Here is a 16,193-nt window from a genome sequence, read left to right on the forward strand (position 1 = left end):
CCAGGCAGACCAGTGGTAATTGCCAAACCGAGGGTGAGAATGTGGCAGTTGGTAAATCTCAAACTGTGTTCTTCTCTGCAGACTGTGTGTACTCTTATACAGAAAGAAAAACTTGTTAATGACTTTTTATAAATAAATTCTAGCTTATAATTTTTGTTCCAACAACAGCTGCTAAAATGTGATCTCCCCTCAAATACTAAACACTTTTCCTTTCTTGTGGAAAGAAAATGTCATACACTCGAAAGCAAAGTCAACCAGGACCACTGTTTGTGTGACCTCAGAAGAGTTGCTTATCCTCTCTGTGACTTTGTTATATCCTTTGCCTATTTTAGGAAAAAGTGGGGTAACATATAGCATTTACCTCTGACTTCTGGGGTCTGACATAGGATGGGTGCTTGGGACTTGTTCACTGACTAGAATTATACTCACTTGAGTTGAATATGCCTTGAAAGATTTAAAGGGCTATAGAAATATGAAATGGTAATCATTATCATTTAAAGGGAAGGGAGAGATTAATATTTATATTCTTTAAATATGTATTTTCTTCCTATCTCTAAGAATACTTTCTGGAAAATGTATACTCCTAAAATTTTTTATTCATCTCTGAAACTTAAACTAACAGGGTTAGCAAACTATAGCCTACCATCTGTTTTTGTAAATAAAGATTTATTGGAACCCAGCCATGCCCATTCTTTTATATTTTGTCTATAGCTGCTTTCATAGAAAAGCAGGATTGCATGACTGTGATGGAGACCATATAGTTAATATGACCATATTTATGACTCTTTACAGAGAAAGAGTCTCCCACTACCTGAAAATTATAGTATCAGCCACTGGGGATACATTTCTCTTTAAAAGCTCTCACCTCAGAGTAGCTGCTCCATATATGTCTAAATGGGACAAGATATGTTGGAAAATGATCCAGGTCATGAATAGGTAACACCTCAAAGTGAGAATCCAGAAGAGGGGACTGTACACACCCTGTTTCTTCAGGAGCTGAAGGCTCTATTATCTATAGCTTATATAATAATTATAGTGTAACAACAACAACAGTAGCTAATTATTGAGTGCTTACTAGATTTATATACTCTGTGTCATAAAATCATCACCACAGGGCTTCCCTGGTGGCGCAGTGGTTGAGAGTCTGCCTGCCGATGCAGGGGACACGGGTTCATGCCCCGGTCCAGGAAGATTCCACATGCTGCGGAGCAACTGGGCCCGTGAGCCATGGCCGCTGAGCCTGCTGCACGTCTGTAACCTGTGCTCCGCAATGGGAGAGGCCACAACAGTGAGAGGCCCGTGTACCACAAAAAAAAAAAAAAAAAAAAAATCATCACCACAGTTCTATGAAGTAGTTAGTAGTATTATTCCTGTTTTTATTTTTTATTTTTTTTATTGAAGTATAGTTGCTGTACAGTATTATATATGTTACAGGTGTGCAATATAGTGTCACAATTTTTAAAGGTTATATTCCATTTATAGTTATTATAAAATATTGACTATATTCCCTGTGTTGTACAATATATCCTTGTAGCTTATTTTATACCTAATAGTTTGTACCACTTACTCCCCTTTACCCTCCTTATGTTGCCCCTCCCCCTTTCCCTCTCTCCACTGATAGCCACTAGTTTGTTCTCTACATCTGTGACTCTGTTTCTTTTTTGTTGTATTCATTAGTTTGTTGTACTTTTTAGACTCCTCATATAAGTGATATCACACAGTATTTGTCTTTCTCCGTCTGATGAATTTCACTTAGCATAATGTCCTCCAAGTCCATTCATGTTGATGTAAATGGCAGAATTTCATTCGTTTTTAATGGCTGAGTAGTGTTCCGTTGTGTATATATACCATATCTTCTTTATCCATTCATCTGTTGATTGACACTTAGGTTGTTTCCATATCTTGGCCATTGTAAATAATGCTGCTATGAACATCGGGGTGCATGTATCTTTTTGAATTAGTGTCTTTGTTTTTTTTTGGATATATACCAGGGAGTGGAATTGCTGGATCATACGGTAACTCCATTTTTAGTTTTTTTGAGAAACCTCCATACTGTTTTCCACTGTGGCTGTACCATTTACATTTCCACCAACAGTGTAGGAGGGTTCCCTTTTCTTCATATCCTCGCCAACATTTGTTATTTGTGTTCTTTTTGATGATAGCCATTCTGACAGGTGTGAGGTGATATCTCATTGTGGTTTTGATTTGCATTTCCCTGGTGATTAGTGTTGTTGAGCATCTCTTCATGTGCTTGTTGGCCATCTGCATTATCCCAGTTTTTAGATGAGAGGCCTGCCTTGCCCAAGTGTACCCAGTAGCAAAGCTAGGCTTTGAAATCCATATAACCCAATGTGGTATTTAGTTTCTGGGCTCCCATTAGAGATATCCTTGAGGATTATGGGCTGTTCCTTTACCATCTCAGCCAAGCACCTTGCTTTCCCTTTCCCTTGGGACATCACATTTGGTTGCATTATTGCCAGTCTGCATGGCTTTCTTTATTCATTTAGCAATTATTTCAAACTTACTACTACTCATATGTGCCAGGTACTGTGCTGGGTAATGGGGACATCACAAGAACCAGTCAGATACAGTCCTTGCCTCGATGAAGCTTAAGTTCAGTGAAAATGATGGACATTAATCAATCACACAATAAATATTTAAATAAAACTATAATGTGTGTTTCAAAGGGGAAAGGCACAGGATGCCATGAGAGTGGGTTATAGAGAATTCTCTCAAGAGATGACCCTTGAGTTGAGAACTAAAGTTGTTCATAAACAGGAGTCAGGCACAGAGGGGAGGGAAGTGTGTTCTAAACAGAGGGATGGTATGTGCACAGGCTCTAGGGAAGGAGGAAGCATGATGTGTAAGGGAGACAAAAAGAAGGTCTCTGTGGCCAGAGCACATCCAACAAGGGGACATGGGTGGAAAAGTCAGGGGCCACACAAGACCTGTGCTCAGATTTGGGCCTTTGTCTTAAAAGCAATGGCAAGCCACTGAGGTGTTTGAGCAGGGGTAATCAGAGTGGTGGTGTTATCACTCCAAATGCTGTGTGTGATCCTCCATTACAAGGCTGCTCTTTCCTCAGTTCAGTAAGGGACTTCTGCTAATGCAGCAACACACTGAGACGAACTAAGGTGTATACATCATGATCTTAAAACACAGTTGGTCTCTCTGCCGTGGCCTGAGGGATGAGTGAGCCACAGCCCTGCATGCAATGGTGAGTCAGCTCACTTCTGAGAAGTGAAGACTCGATCTGAGACCTTTACACCAGAGGCTGCGCCCAGCCTAACCAATGACAAGGATAGCTTGCTGTCAACTTGGAATCCTGCTTGCAGCAGGTCTTCTCATTTAGTAAAAATAAGTACTTGTTGATTAGCTTGAAAGCTGGGTTACTTGTCACCAAAGGCCAATGTTTGCCTGGCTCCTCACTTCAGTTATGGGGCAGAGAAGAAGCTTTGCTTTTGGTCCTAAGAGAATTCTAGGACAAAAACATAATTTTCCATCACCCTTAGAATGGAATCCAGACCCCCTAGCTTGGCCTGCCAGGCTCTCCACAGTCTCGTCCTGCTTCCTTATTCGTCCTCTCATATCACTCTCCCTCACTTATTAGTTGCTCAAAAAATCCTTGTTGAACAAATGGATGTACAAATGACTGTATAATCTTGGACAAGACATAGCTCCTCTCTGATCTTAGTTTCTTCATTTTTAAAAGTGGACTAGCCTGGGTTTGTTTTTAAGGTCCCATCTCTATGAGATGCAGAAATGGGAGTCGTTAAGCAAGCACTTGCCAACATATCCTCTAAGCCATGTCCCATGACAGGCACCAGGTATACCCCTGCCCTTGAGATGTTTATTCAAAAATAGATACAAACATAAAGAAAACAGGTTCAAAATCACAGGGGGCATGAATGTGAACTCTATAGTCATAGGAACTAGGCACAACCCTAACGCTACCACTTTCTTGAGCAAATAATCTCTCAGTGGCCCAGTGCCCAGTGGCCTATGACTTCAATGGAGATAATGTCACTAACTCATGGAATTTTGTGAGATTTAAGTGAGATGATGTTATTGCTGGCATTGTCTCTGGAACAAAGCAGCGCTCAACAAATGTTGGTGATGATCATCAATAAGTGATGATGATGACTAACATCAACAGGATATTCGGCACCCATACGACTATGCCAGTTGTCAGTGGCTTACATCTGTTCTGATTACCTACTAACAATGCCATCCTAGTTGTAAGATATTTTGATCTTGCCCACTGAATGAAAGTACATGGTAGCAGAGAGGAGCTGCAGTTGATGCTCAGTGTCAGTGGTTCATGGAAGGTGTCCTGGGGAAGATGAGGTCAAAGCTGAGCTGTAATGTAAAGAAGTATAGACAAAGCCTCTTCTGTCAACTATGCCCTCCAACAGTGACCAGAGGAATCTTTCAAAAGTACACATCAGAAAAAACAAACAAACAAAATGATGCACAAGAGATCAATTGATTTCTTCCTTAAAACCAATGGCTACGTGCTGCACTTGGAATAAAATCAAAGCTCCTCACCATGGTTTACAAAGCCCTGTATGAGCTAGTCCCATCTTGAGCCACCTTCACCCTTCCCAACCATAGTCAGCTATTTATCCCTACCTCAGGCTCTTTGCATTGGCTGCACTCTCTGCCAACAACGTACCTCCCTCCAGTCCTCCCATGCCTGGCTCCTCTTCATCAGCAGAACTCAGCTCCAATATCACCTCTGTAGAGAGATCTTCACTAGCTACACTACCTGACATTGTCCCCACCCCTGCATGCCACCCCCCAATATTTCCACTACTGTCATTCATTTTGCAAGCCAAAACCTTGTTTTGTTTCCTTCAAAGCTCTTACCACCATCTGAAATTATCTCTAGGAGGACAAGCATTTTATCAGTCTCACTCCCACTGGCCTCAACACATGGTTGACCCTCAAAAATATTTTGAATGAACAAATTCCAGCTCCTTGTAAAAGACTGAGGTGAGACAGCATGTTCTGGGATGAGAACACAAGATTAAAGCTAGTGTCACACAATGAAGAATCACATCAGATCTCAGAGAACTTAGAAAATGCTCTGGATCACAGAGTGTACCATGTCTGAGCATCATGAAAAGTCCAACAATATCTTATTTCTTCCTCTAAGACAGCCATTTCTCAGTCTTGCATTTCCAGAAAGCTTCTCTAAAGTTCAGACACCTGTCTAAACTAATTAAAAAGTCAAGATTATAAAATAATTTCCAGTAATCCAGGCTTAGCTCTTTCACATGGTGATTCCAACTAAGCTAGCAGAAGCCCTTGGGTTGTCTCTTTAATGAATAGCTAAAAGCGGTGTTTAATTAGAATGTCATCATTAACCCCCAAAGAGTTTGTTCTTGTAAGCAGTTTCAACATTGTCCCTGCAGTTCTAGTTGCCTCACACACTTGCTCAGAAGGTCAAGCATTCACTTATAAATCTCCTATGTCACGTCACTTTGATTACCTTGAGTAAGCACCAAAGTTGGTGTTCAAACTACAGCTTAAGTGCTCATCCAAATTATTCAAAATTCTGACTTAGTAGGGTTTGGATTTAAAAATATTACCCATAAATGGCAAAAGGCAATCCACAGGCATCACTTTCAGAACCAACTTGCCAATCTTATACTCTCTTCCTAGCAGGATATGATTTGCACATAGCTGCTCCCCAACCCCAAATTAATAGCAGGAGAAGCAGCAGATCCCCTTCCCCCAGACCCACCCACACCTATGCACCGTGTATGTGGTTAGTGTGTATTTGATTGGGCCCACTGTGCCTGCCTGGAGAAAAACAAAATCAACAGCTGCAGGAATTATAATTGCTACTGACAAGGACCTTGGGAGGTAGGTGAAAGGGAAGCAGTGCTTTTTCACAGTTAAGCCCTGCTGTTGATTCATGAATGTCCCTCTTGCCTTTGATGCCAAAATTGTGTTCTGACATGTGGGAACAAGAAGCCTGGCCATTGCCAAGCTGCCTCCTGGGGTCTTCTGGTGGTCCTGACTGGTCTGAGGCCTGGGGGATCACTTGGTGCCCACTCACCACACACATGCACATCCTATAAACTACAAAGTCCTATGGAACATTCTCCACCTTAAAGACCACCACCTGAAATTATATCCTCCTTACCTCTGGTCTTTCCCTGCTCCAGTCTCCCTCTTACAGCCCATAGTGATTATAGTATCTCCTGTTCAAATCCCTTCCCTGGCTCCTAGTCTAAGCCTCCTATGATCTGAACTCAGCCTATCTTCCAACACACATAATGTATGTACCCCTAAATTCAGCTGAAGTGAACCAGAGGAAGGGTGAACAACCAGACAAAATAGGCCCCTGCTAACCAGCCAGCAGTATCTGCTAAACCAGTACTTCTCAACTACTAATAACGTACATTCATTCAAATCACTGGGAATTTGTTAAAATGCAGATTGTGATTCAGGAGGTCTAGAGTAGGGCTCAAGATTCTGCATTTTTCTAACAAGTTCCCAGATCCTGAGGCTGTTGCTGGTCCCTGTACTGCACATTGAGTAGGAAAGTACTATGTCATCTTTTTAACGTGTAATTCGTGTGTGGGCATGTGGGGGTATGCTGTATTCAAAATAGCTTTATTTTAAGATTATGTTAACTCTATAAAATCACCATTTTTGCAAATCAAAAAGTAAATTTCATATGGTTCACCATGATCTCAGGATCCTAGCCAACTTACCTTGGAACATAGAGGAGGCAAGACTTCAGATCAAAATCCCAAATGTGCTAACTTGAGCTTAGAGCAGAGCACAGCCTCATCCCTATACTTGCCACAACCCTGGTCCCTATGGGATCCTACCCTATGGGGCATCCAAGAGACATCTTCCTACCTTTTTCAGTCTTATAAGTTGGAGAGAAGAATCACTCCACTTGATTGCCTTCCACTTCTCTGCTCTCCAAGCCTAGTTCTCAGAATATACTGAAATTTCAAGGCATGCCTTGAAGAACTGGCACATCCCCAGGTGGTTTTCTAGGTCACCTGGTGGGAAGATCTTAGCAGTTGGCAGGATGTGTTTCGATTCTCATTAAAAAGCTTACTCAACACTGAAAGGAGATGTGGCAGGTCCCCCTATAGCTCCTGGTTCTCCACCTACAGAAAGTCCTGGCTGTGTGGGTGGGAGGTAGGGAGGGAGGAGATTGATGAGCACAGACCTGTAAGCCTGCCTGGCCTGAGTCCTGCACAGGCAGAGAAGATTCACTAACCCCTGACTGCAGTTGCCTTTTTGATGACAGAGTAGCTGCTGTATAACCATCTGCCACCATTGGCAAAACACACCAGAAGTGAAGTAGCAATAAACAAATAGGATATTTCAAGAGCAGCAATAATATGAGAAGCTCTACTGATTCAAGATGTTCAGGATATTATCAGACTCAAGGGACCATCCATCTGAGTGGACAGTGATGGGATACTGATGCTCACTGATTATGTTGCACTGGTTCTCCACTCCAGCTGCCCTCTAGCTGAAGAGGTTTTAACAAACATCAGTGCCTTGCTCCCACCCTAAAAGAATCAAATCAGAATTTGCGGGGCAGGCATAGGTGGATTTTAAAAGCACCCAGGTGAACTGGATGCACAGTGAAGGTTGCAATTCACTCTGTTAGAGATGTTTTATTCAAAGATCAAGGAAAAGTACCCTTTTTTGATCATTGACTTTCTCAGCTTCTAAAACTACACCTCATTTTTAAATTCAACATAAGATGTTGGGAATAATGAATACTCTTTATACTTTCAGTCATAAATCACTTTTACATGCACCATCTTTTTAGATTCTCAAATCAGCTTGTGGAAAATGCTAATACCATTATAGAAAGATAATGCTAGGCTTGCTGTGACACTGTTTCCGAGAGACAAAAAAAATGGAAACAACCTAAAAACTAGTGAGAGGATGGTTAAATATGTTATGGGGCATTTATGTGATGGAGAATTATACGGCTATTAGAAAGATTTAGGTAGATCCATACACATTGACTTAGAAAGATAGCCACAGACTACTTTTAATTTTTAAAAAAATAATTTTTTAAAATCAAGTTCACAGTTACTTATAAGTGATTCCATTTCCATTGTTTTTTCACTTTTCATTTTTTATTTTTATTGAGATATCTTTGACATATCAAAATTGTATACATTTTAGGTATACAACAGATATTTTGATATATGTATACATTGTGAAAAGATCACCACAATCGAACTAAATAACATATCCATCACAAATTCATAGATATGTGCGTGTGTGTGTGTGTGGTGTGTGTGATAAGATTTAATTTCATGCCACATCTTCTTTATCCATTCATCTGTCAATGGACACTTAGGTTGTTTCCATGTCCTGGCTATTGTATATAGAGCTGCAATGAACATTGTGGTACATGACTCTTCTTGAATTATGGTTTTCTCAAGGTATATGACCAGTAGTGGGATTGCTGGGTCATAAAGAAGATGTGGCACATATATACAATGGGATATTACTCAGCCATAAAAAGAAACTAAACTGAGTTATTTGTAGTGAGGTGGATAGACTTAGAGTCTGTCATACAGAGTGAAGTAAGTCAGAAAGAGAAAAACAAATACCGTATGCTAACACACACACACACACACACACACACACACATATATATAAAATCTAAAAAAAAAAAGTGGTTATGAAGAACCTAGGGGCAGGACAGGAATAAAGACACAGATGTAGAGAATGGTCTTGAGGATACGGGGAGGGGGATGGGTAAGCTGGGACAAAGTGAGAGAGTGGCATGGACTTATATATACTACCAAATGTAAAATAATAGCTAGTGGGAAGTAGCTGCATAGCACAGGGAGATGAGATCGGTGCTTTGTGACCACCTATAGGGGTAGGATGGGGAGGGTGGGAGGGAGATGCAGGAGGGAGGAGATGTGGGGATGTATGTGTGTGTATAACTGATTCACTTTGTTGTAGAACAGAAACTAGCACACCATTGTAGAGCAATTATACTCCAATAAAAATGTTAAAAAAAGATTTAATTTAGGATCTATACTTTTAGCAAATTTCAAGTGTGTGATACAATATTGTTAACTATCACCACCATGCTGTACATTAGAGCTCCAGAACTCATTCACCTTCATAAGTGAAACTTTGTACCCTTTGACGAACATCTCATTTCCCTCTCTGCTCAACCCCTGACAACCACCATTCTATTTTCTCCTTCTATGAGTTGACTGTTTTAGATTCTACCTATAAATGAGTTCATACAGTATTTGACTTTCTGTGTCTGACATATTTCACTTAGCATAAGGTCCTTCTGGCTCATCTGGTTCATCTATGTTGTCACAAATGACAGGATTTCGGTTATTTTTATCGCTGAATAATATTCTAGTGTGTGGGAAGAGGTATGTATCACATTTTCCTTATCCATTCATCCCTCAGTGGACACTCAGGTTGTTTCCATATCTTAGCTACTGTGAACAATGCTACAGTGAACATGGGAGTGCAGATATCTCTTTAAGAGACAGATTTCATTTCTTTTGGACATATACACAGATGGGGTTTCTGGGTCTTATGATAGTTCTATTTTTCATTTTTTGAGGAAACTCCATCCAGTTTTCCATAGTGGCTGCACCAATTTACATTCCCACCAACAGTGCACAAGTGTTCCCTTTTGTCCACAACTTCACCAACACTTGTTATCGCTTGTCTTTTTTGTAATAGCCATTCTAACAAGTGTGAGGTTATATCTCATTGTGGTTTTGATTTGCATTTCCCCAATTATTGGTGATGTTGTGCACTATTTCATGTACCTATTGGTCATTTGTATGTTTTCCTTTGAGAAATGTCAATTCAAATTATTTTCCCATTTTTTAATCAGGTTATTTGGGTTTTTTTGCTATTGAGTTGTTATGAGTTACTTGGATATTTGGAATATTAACCCTTATCAGATACATTGTTTGTGAATATTTTCTCCCATTCTGTAGTTTACCATTTTACTATTTTGATTGTTTCCTTTGCTGTGCAGAAGCTTTCTAGTTTGGTACAACCCCACTTGTCTGTTTTTGCTTTTCTTGCCTGTGCTTTTTGCTGTCATAACCAAAAAAACACTGTCAAGACCAATGTCAAGAAATTTTTTCCTATGTTTTCCTCTAGTAGTTTTATAGTTTCAGGTCTAACATATAAGTCCTTAATCCATTTTTAGTTGACTTCTGTATGTGGTATGAGATAAGGTTCCAATTTCATTATTTTTCATGGAATATCCAATTTTCCCAACATCATTTATTGAAGAGTCTGTCCTTTCCCCATTATGTGTTCTTGGAACCCTTGTCAAAAATCAGTTGGCCATAAGTGTGTGGATTTATTTCAAGGTCTTCTGTTCTGTTCCACTGGTCTATGCATATGTATTTATACTGTTTTAATTACTATAGCTTTGAAATACATTTTGGAACCAAGAAATGTAATTCCTCTAGCTTCGTTCTAACTTCGTTCTTCTTGCTCAAGATTGCTTTGACTACTCAAGGTCTTTTGTGGTTCCATATGAATTTTAGGGTTTTTTTCCTATTTATGTAAAGGATGCCTTTGGAATTTTGTTAGGGATTGGATTGAATCTGTAGATCACCTATAGTAGCATGAACATTTTAACAATATTAATTCTTCCAGCCCACAAACATGGGCCTGTCTTTCCATTTATTTTATTTAATTTCCCTCACCAGTGTTTTATAGTTTTCAGTGTGCAAGTTGTTCACTTCTTTGGTTGAGCTTATTCTTAAGTATATTATTTTTGTTGTTGCTACTATAAATGAGATTATTTTTTTAGTTTCCTTTTTGGATAGTCCATTGTTAGTGTACAGAAATGCCACCAATTTTTGTATACTGAATTTGTATCCGGCAATTTTACTGAATTAATTTATCAGTGCCAAGAGTTTTTTGTGTGGTTGAGTCTTTATTGTGTTCTACATATATGATCATTTCATCTGCAAAAAGAGGCAATTTTATTTCTTCCTTTCTGATTTGGATGTCTTTTATTTCTTCTTGTCTAATTGCTTTGCCTAGACTTTGTTGAATAGAAGTGGCAAGAGTGGGCATCCTTGCCTTGTACTGGATCTTAGAGGAGAAATTTTCAGTGTTTCTCCATTAATTATGATGTTAGCTGTGGGCTTTTCATATATGGCCTTTATTGTATTGAGGTAAGTTCCTTCTGTTTTTCTCAGATTTTTTATCATGAATGGATGGTGAATTTTGTCAAATGCTTTTTCTGAATCTATTGAAATGGTCATGTGGTTTTTATCTTTTATTACGTTAATGTGGTATATCACACTGATTGATTTGTATGTGTTGAACAATCCTTGCATCCCAGGAATAAATCCTACTTGGTCATGGTGTATAATCCTTTTAATGTGTTGTTGAGTTTGGTTTGCTATGATTTTATTAAAGATTTTTGCATTTATGTACATAAGAGATATTGGCCTTTAGTTCTCTGTTCTTGCAGTGTCTTTGTCTGGCTTTAGTATCAGGATGATGCTGGCCTCATAAAATGAGTTCGGAAGTGTTCTCTCTTCTATTTTTTGGAAGAGTTTAAGAAGGACTGGTATGGGTTCTTCCTTGAATGTTTGGTGGAATTCACCCACAAAGCCATCTGGTCCAGGGATTTTCTTTGTTGAGAGATTTTTGATTACTACTTCAATCACCTTATTTGTACTCGTCTGTTCAGGTGTGTATTTCTTCTTGATTCAGTCTTGGTAGGTTGTATGTTTCTAGGAATTTATCCATTTAGTGTTTTTTTTAACTCTACATGTATATGTGTGTGTGATTAATAAGCACAAAAAAAATCTGGAATAAATACTAAACTCTTAATAATCATATTGCTTGGACTGGGATTAGAAAGAGGTGGGGAAGGGGAACTTTTGTTTTTTAATTTCTTTTAGTTTGTTACAAAATTATACTTCCATACTGTTAAAAAATAAAAGCTATTTTATTTATTTATTTTTTTAACATCTTTATTGGAGTATAATTGCTTTACAATGGTGTGTTAGTTTCTGATTTATAACAAAGTGAATCAGTTATACATATACATATATTCCCATATCTCTTCCATCTTGTGTCTCCCTCCCTCCGACTCTCCCTATCCCACCCCTGTAGGTGGTCACAAACCAACTGAGCTGATCTCCCTGTACTATGTGGCTGCTTCCCACTAGCTATCTATTTTACATTTGGTAGTGTATATATGGACTTGAGGATATGGGGAGGGGGAAGGGTAAGTTGTGACAAAGTGAGAGAGTGGCATGGACATAAAAAGCTATTTTAAAGCCACAGCCTGAAATGAATGAACAAGGGCTCAACAGGCAGATTGCTGATCTTCATTCAATGAAGAGCAAGTTAAGTCCTGCACAATCAGGTGACTGGTGCAGGCTGGTACATCAGGAGCCTAAGCCATCAGCTCTCTCTCCATCAGAAGCACTGCATCTTGCAGGCTGGCCAGTCTCCTCTCAGTGTCACTGAGCTGACTCAGGACCTAGCAATTCCCTGCTTGTCCATGGCCATGAGGAAGATTTGCTTGCTGCCAATGGCAGCTGGTGGTGCAGCCTGGAAACATGTCCACCCCTGTAGGGCAGTTCTGCTCCTAATAAGGGAAATTCACTTTACACACACTTTAGGGGAAATGTCCTGAGATGAAGCCAGAGCCAGATGGGCACCAAGCTTATTAAATGCATGATTGTTACCAGAAAACTTTTGCAAATATGTATGGGTATTTTGTATGTGTGTGTATGTGTGTGTGCACGTATTTTATACATGCACACACACACACACACACACACACAGATCATATCCCTGAAATCTCTTCAATTATAGGATTATCTTTCCAATTGTTCTACAATGTACTTTACAGTTTACCCTTATGTAGGGTGGATATGCCGTGCCTCACATCTTTTAATGCTAGATTGTTGTTCTTATTATTGTTTTTCACTCCTGCCAGGTGCAGCTCATCCACTATAACCACGAGTTATATACCAATGTCACAGAAGCTGCAAAGAGCCCAAATGGATTGGTGGTAGTTTCTATATTTATAAAAGTAAGTGTATTGTGTTCCTTCATTCTTCTCTTCTTGCCATTCCCACCCCAATCAGAATATCAGTTTGCGGTCCTGTTGGATCTTAGAAACAGCAACAGAGGTAATATCTATGCCCAAGAAAAGCTGCAGGGGGTGACTTTTATTTCCATGAGATTCATGATAAATAAAGCCCCTTTCAGTGAGATGCAAAAACAATGAGTTCCATTTCAGAGCACTGGGGCCTGAGGATTCAGGTAGCTTTTGTCCTAGAGAGAAAAACTGTGCTGGATCCAGGTGTAGGCTTTAGGTCCCACTCATACAGAAGAATCAGAAGGAAGCAATATAAGGGGAGACGGTTTCTCACTGACACCCCACCGGATTAAAGACCTGTCCATCAGATAACCCTTGGAAAAAGAGATGAAAGGAAAATGTGAGATATCTCTCCCCTCCAGGCACTGCACTAAACAGCTCCCTCCAGCTTCCCACAATTGCTCTGAGTATCATCTTTCCCTTCCATTGTCCTTCTCCTTTGTAAGCATCCTTGTGAATAATTAAGCAAAGGCCACCAATGCTGACTTTAAGACATTCTAGGGAGGCTCTACATCTTCTTACAGTCATCATCAACAACAACCCTCCAAGCAAGCAAATTCTAATTTGTTAAAAAATAATTACCTTTAACATTTTGACAGTTGTTGAGTGAAACAAGTTTGCAAATTAAAAAAAAGAAAGAAAGAAAGAAAGAAAGAAAGAAAGAAAGAAAGAAAGAAAGAAAGAAAGAAAGAAAGGAAGGAAGGAAGAAAGAAAGAAAGAAAGAAAGAAAGAAAGAAAGAAAGAAAGAAAGAAAGAAAGAAAGAAAGAAAGAAAGAAAACAAAAGAAACTGTCTTTCCAAAAGGGAAAAAAAAGCAAAAGCAAAGGGTGGCAGTTCTAAAAGTTGGCAGTCAGTGTGCTAGCCCCTTGGGAAGTTTTAGCCAGACCATTAGAGGAAGTGCTCCAATCAGAACTTGGAATCTGATGACGGTCAATAGAAATTCAGCATTTGGCACTAGTGAGTTTTAACAGTGCTTTCGTGGTGGCATCATCATCACTCAGAAGGATGAGTGCAGGGGCAACCCCAGGCATCACTCAGAAGAATGGGCACAGGGGCAACCCCAGGCATCACTCAGAAGAATGGGCACAGGGGCAACCCCAGGCATCACTCAGAAGAATGGGTACAGGGGCAACCCCAGTCACTACTCCCCCTCCCTCCTTGAGAGCATCACCCTTTTCAATAAGCACTTTGCCCTGCCTGGCTACACCACCTCCTAACTTACTCTCCCTCACCTCACCTTTTTGTGGCCCCAGTAGAGCTGAACATTGGACAGAGGCATTAGTGACATATTGCTGTCACTGGCCACCAACCCCACCTCGTCTAGCTTGTCATTGGCAAAGATAGGAAGGGGCTTTTGATAGAGGAAGTACATTTTTAAGCTGTCGTGCCTTCTTAATACCTGATGTGACTTCCCAAAGGAAACTGGTCCTGGTACAGACTGATCCTGCCAGTCCCTGCTCTATATGTCTTGACATCATCACAGACCCTGTTATAATAAACAATGGGTTCCTAAATGCCAGGCACTGAGATATGTACTTTACATATATTTTATCATTTAACCCTAATAATAAACCTGTGGAGTGGGTATTATGTCCCTATCTTGCAGATGAGGAAAATGGTTCAGAGAATCTTTGACATTCCATCCTAATGCATGTAGTTCGTAACAGCCCATAAAGGAATGGAACCCAAGTCTTGCTTGACTTTAAGGCAAGTCAATGACCTTACTAATGACCTTATTCACAGAGCTGGGAGGGGGAAAAGAGAAAACAGCATTTAAAAACTTTCCCCCCATATCCCCATGCTGCCCACAAACATGGGGCAAATAACGATATCCCTCAACCAGCCCCAATTATGATATTGATAACCAACTGATGCATTCAACCTGGGTCAAGCTTATTGTCATGAAGCTTAAAGATATTTCACAAAATTGTGCCATGCGTGTCCAGGGGCTCACAATGCCAGGCCTTCCATGAGTAACTCTCACGGCCAACATGGGCTGCCCAACAGCTCCTGACCTTTGGTGAGTGTCTCAGTCCCTGCCACTGACATTGCCTCACTTTGCTTAAAGCTCCTAAGTCAGTGTATGTCATCCTGGAAGTGCAGGCACATTACAGCTGACACTGTGATTGATTCACCAGGAAGTCAGCCTCCTAACTATAAACTCTTGGTGTGTTTCACAAGCTCCTGCAGAAACACTCTTTCCACCGAGATTACTGATGCAGGTCCTGCTGCTTCCCTGCGGGTTGTTGAGTGGAACATATGCCCCAGACCCTGAGGTCAGTGAAAGGATGGTGACTAGCTCCTGCATCTTCTCAGGCCAGTTTGGCTCTTAGGGATGCTTCTGTTCTTTCCCTGAGCAAACCTGAAGCTTTCTGGCTAGATCTCAAAATAAACCACAGCACTTCTATCTTTGTCCAACATAATCAACTCCCAGATGCTCCACAGTGAGTTATCCAAGCTGTGACTTGTCATTCACTCATCCCCAAACACTGACTGAGCATGGGACACAGTCCAGCCTTGTTCTGGACACTGGTACCTAGAAATGACGTGAACAAAACCTCTGGTAGCCCTCCCCTCCTGCTGATCTTTCTGCCTCTCCTCCCCAGTTCCTGCCTCAAGGTAGGCAGGAACAGAAAATGAGAGACCCTGTATCTAGGTCAGCTGAGCCCTCAAGATGTCACCCTGGCCCAAAAGCTGAGCCATAAAAGCACTGGAATTGTTTGTTAAAACAAGAGATTTGTTTATCTGTGGGTTTTACCTATCTCTGTCCCCTCCTAATCCCCCACCCTTCCTATGACCACAGGGAACTGAGATTTGGCTATAATTGCTGCTCAATCACATACCATTAACTTCCCACTTAAGCTCACTTATACCAAGTACATATTTTATCCTCTCACCCACACAGCCAACATGCTAGAGCTCACAAATCATCTGTGTGCACTTTGGAAATTTTTCAATTATTTTTAATCAGCACAAAAATGTCTAATCCCAATGTTAGCTCTGCCCAGACTCACCGGGTACCAGGAAACCAAGGCACCCGATTGAGGGAC

General features: G+C 40.4%; 1 protein-coding gene across 7 annotated transcripts in view; it reads left to right on the plus strand.

Annotated features, from left to right (window-relative positions):
* CA10 (carbonic anhydrase 10) overlaps positions 1 to 16,193 on the plus strand; it is a 638,759-nt gene that overhangs the window by 600,684 nt on the left and 21,882 nt on the right. For all 7 annotated transcript variants that reach the window (XM_060289949.1, XM_060289948.1, XM_060289954.1 and 4 more), the window contains one exon: positions 12,980 to 13,075. In XM_060289949.1, the coding sequence (XP_060145932.1) occupies positions 12,980 to 13,075 (96 nt within the window). The remainder of the gene's footprint in view (positions 1 to 12,979; positions 13,076 to 16,193) is intronic.

The sequence above is a fragment of the Globicephala melas genome, chromosome 20 (assembly GCF_963455315.2).
Source record: "Globicephala melas chromosome 20, mGloMel1.2, whole genome shotgun sequence".
In the NCBI taxonomy this organism is placed as follows: Eukaryota; Metazoa; Chordata; class Mammalia; order Artiodactyla; family Delphinidae; genus Globicephala; species Globicephala melas.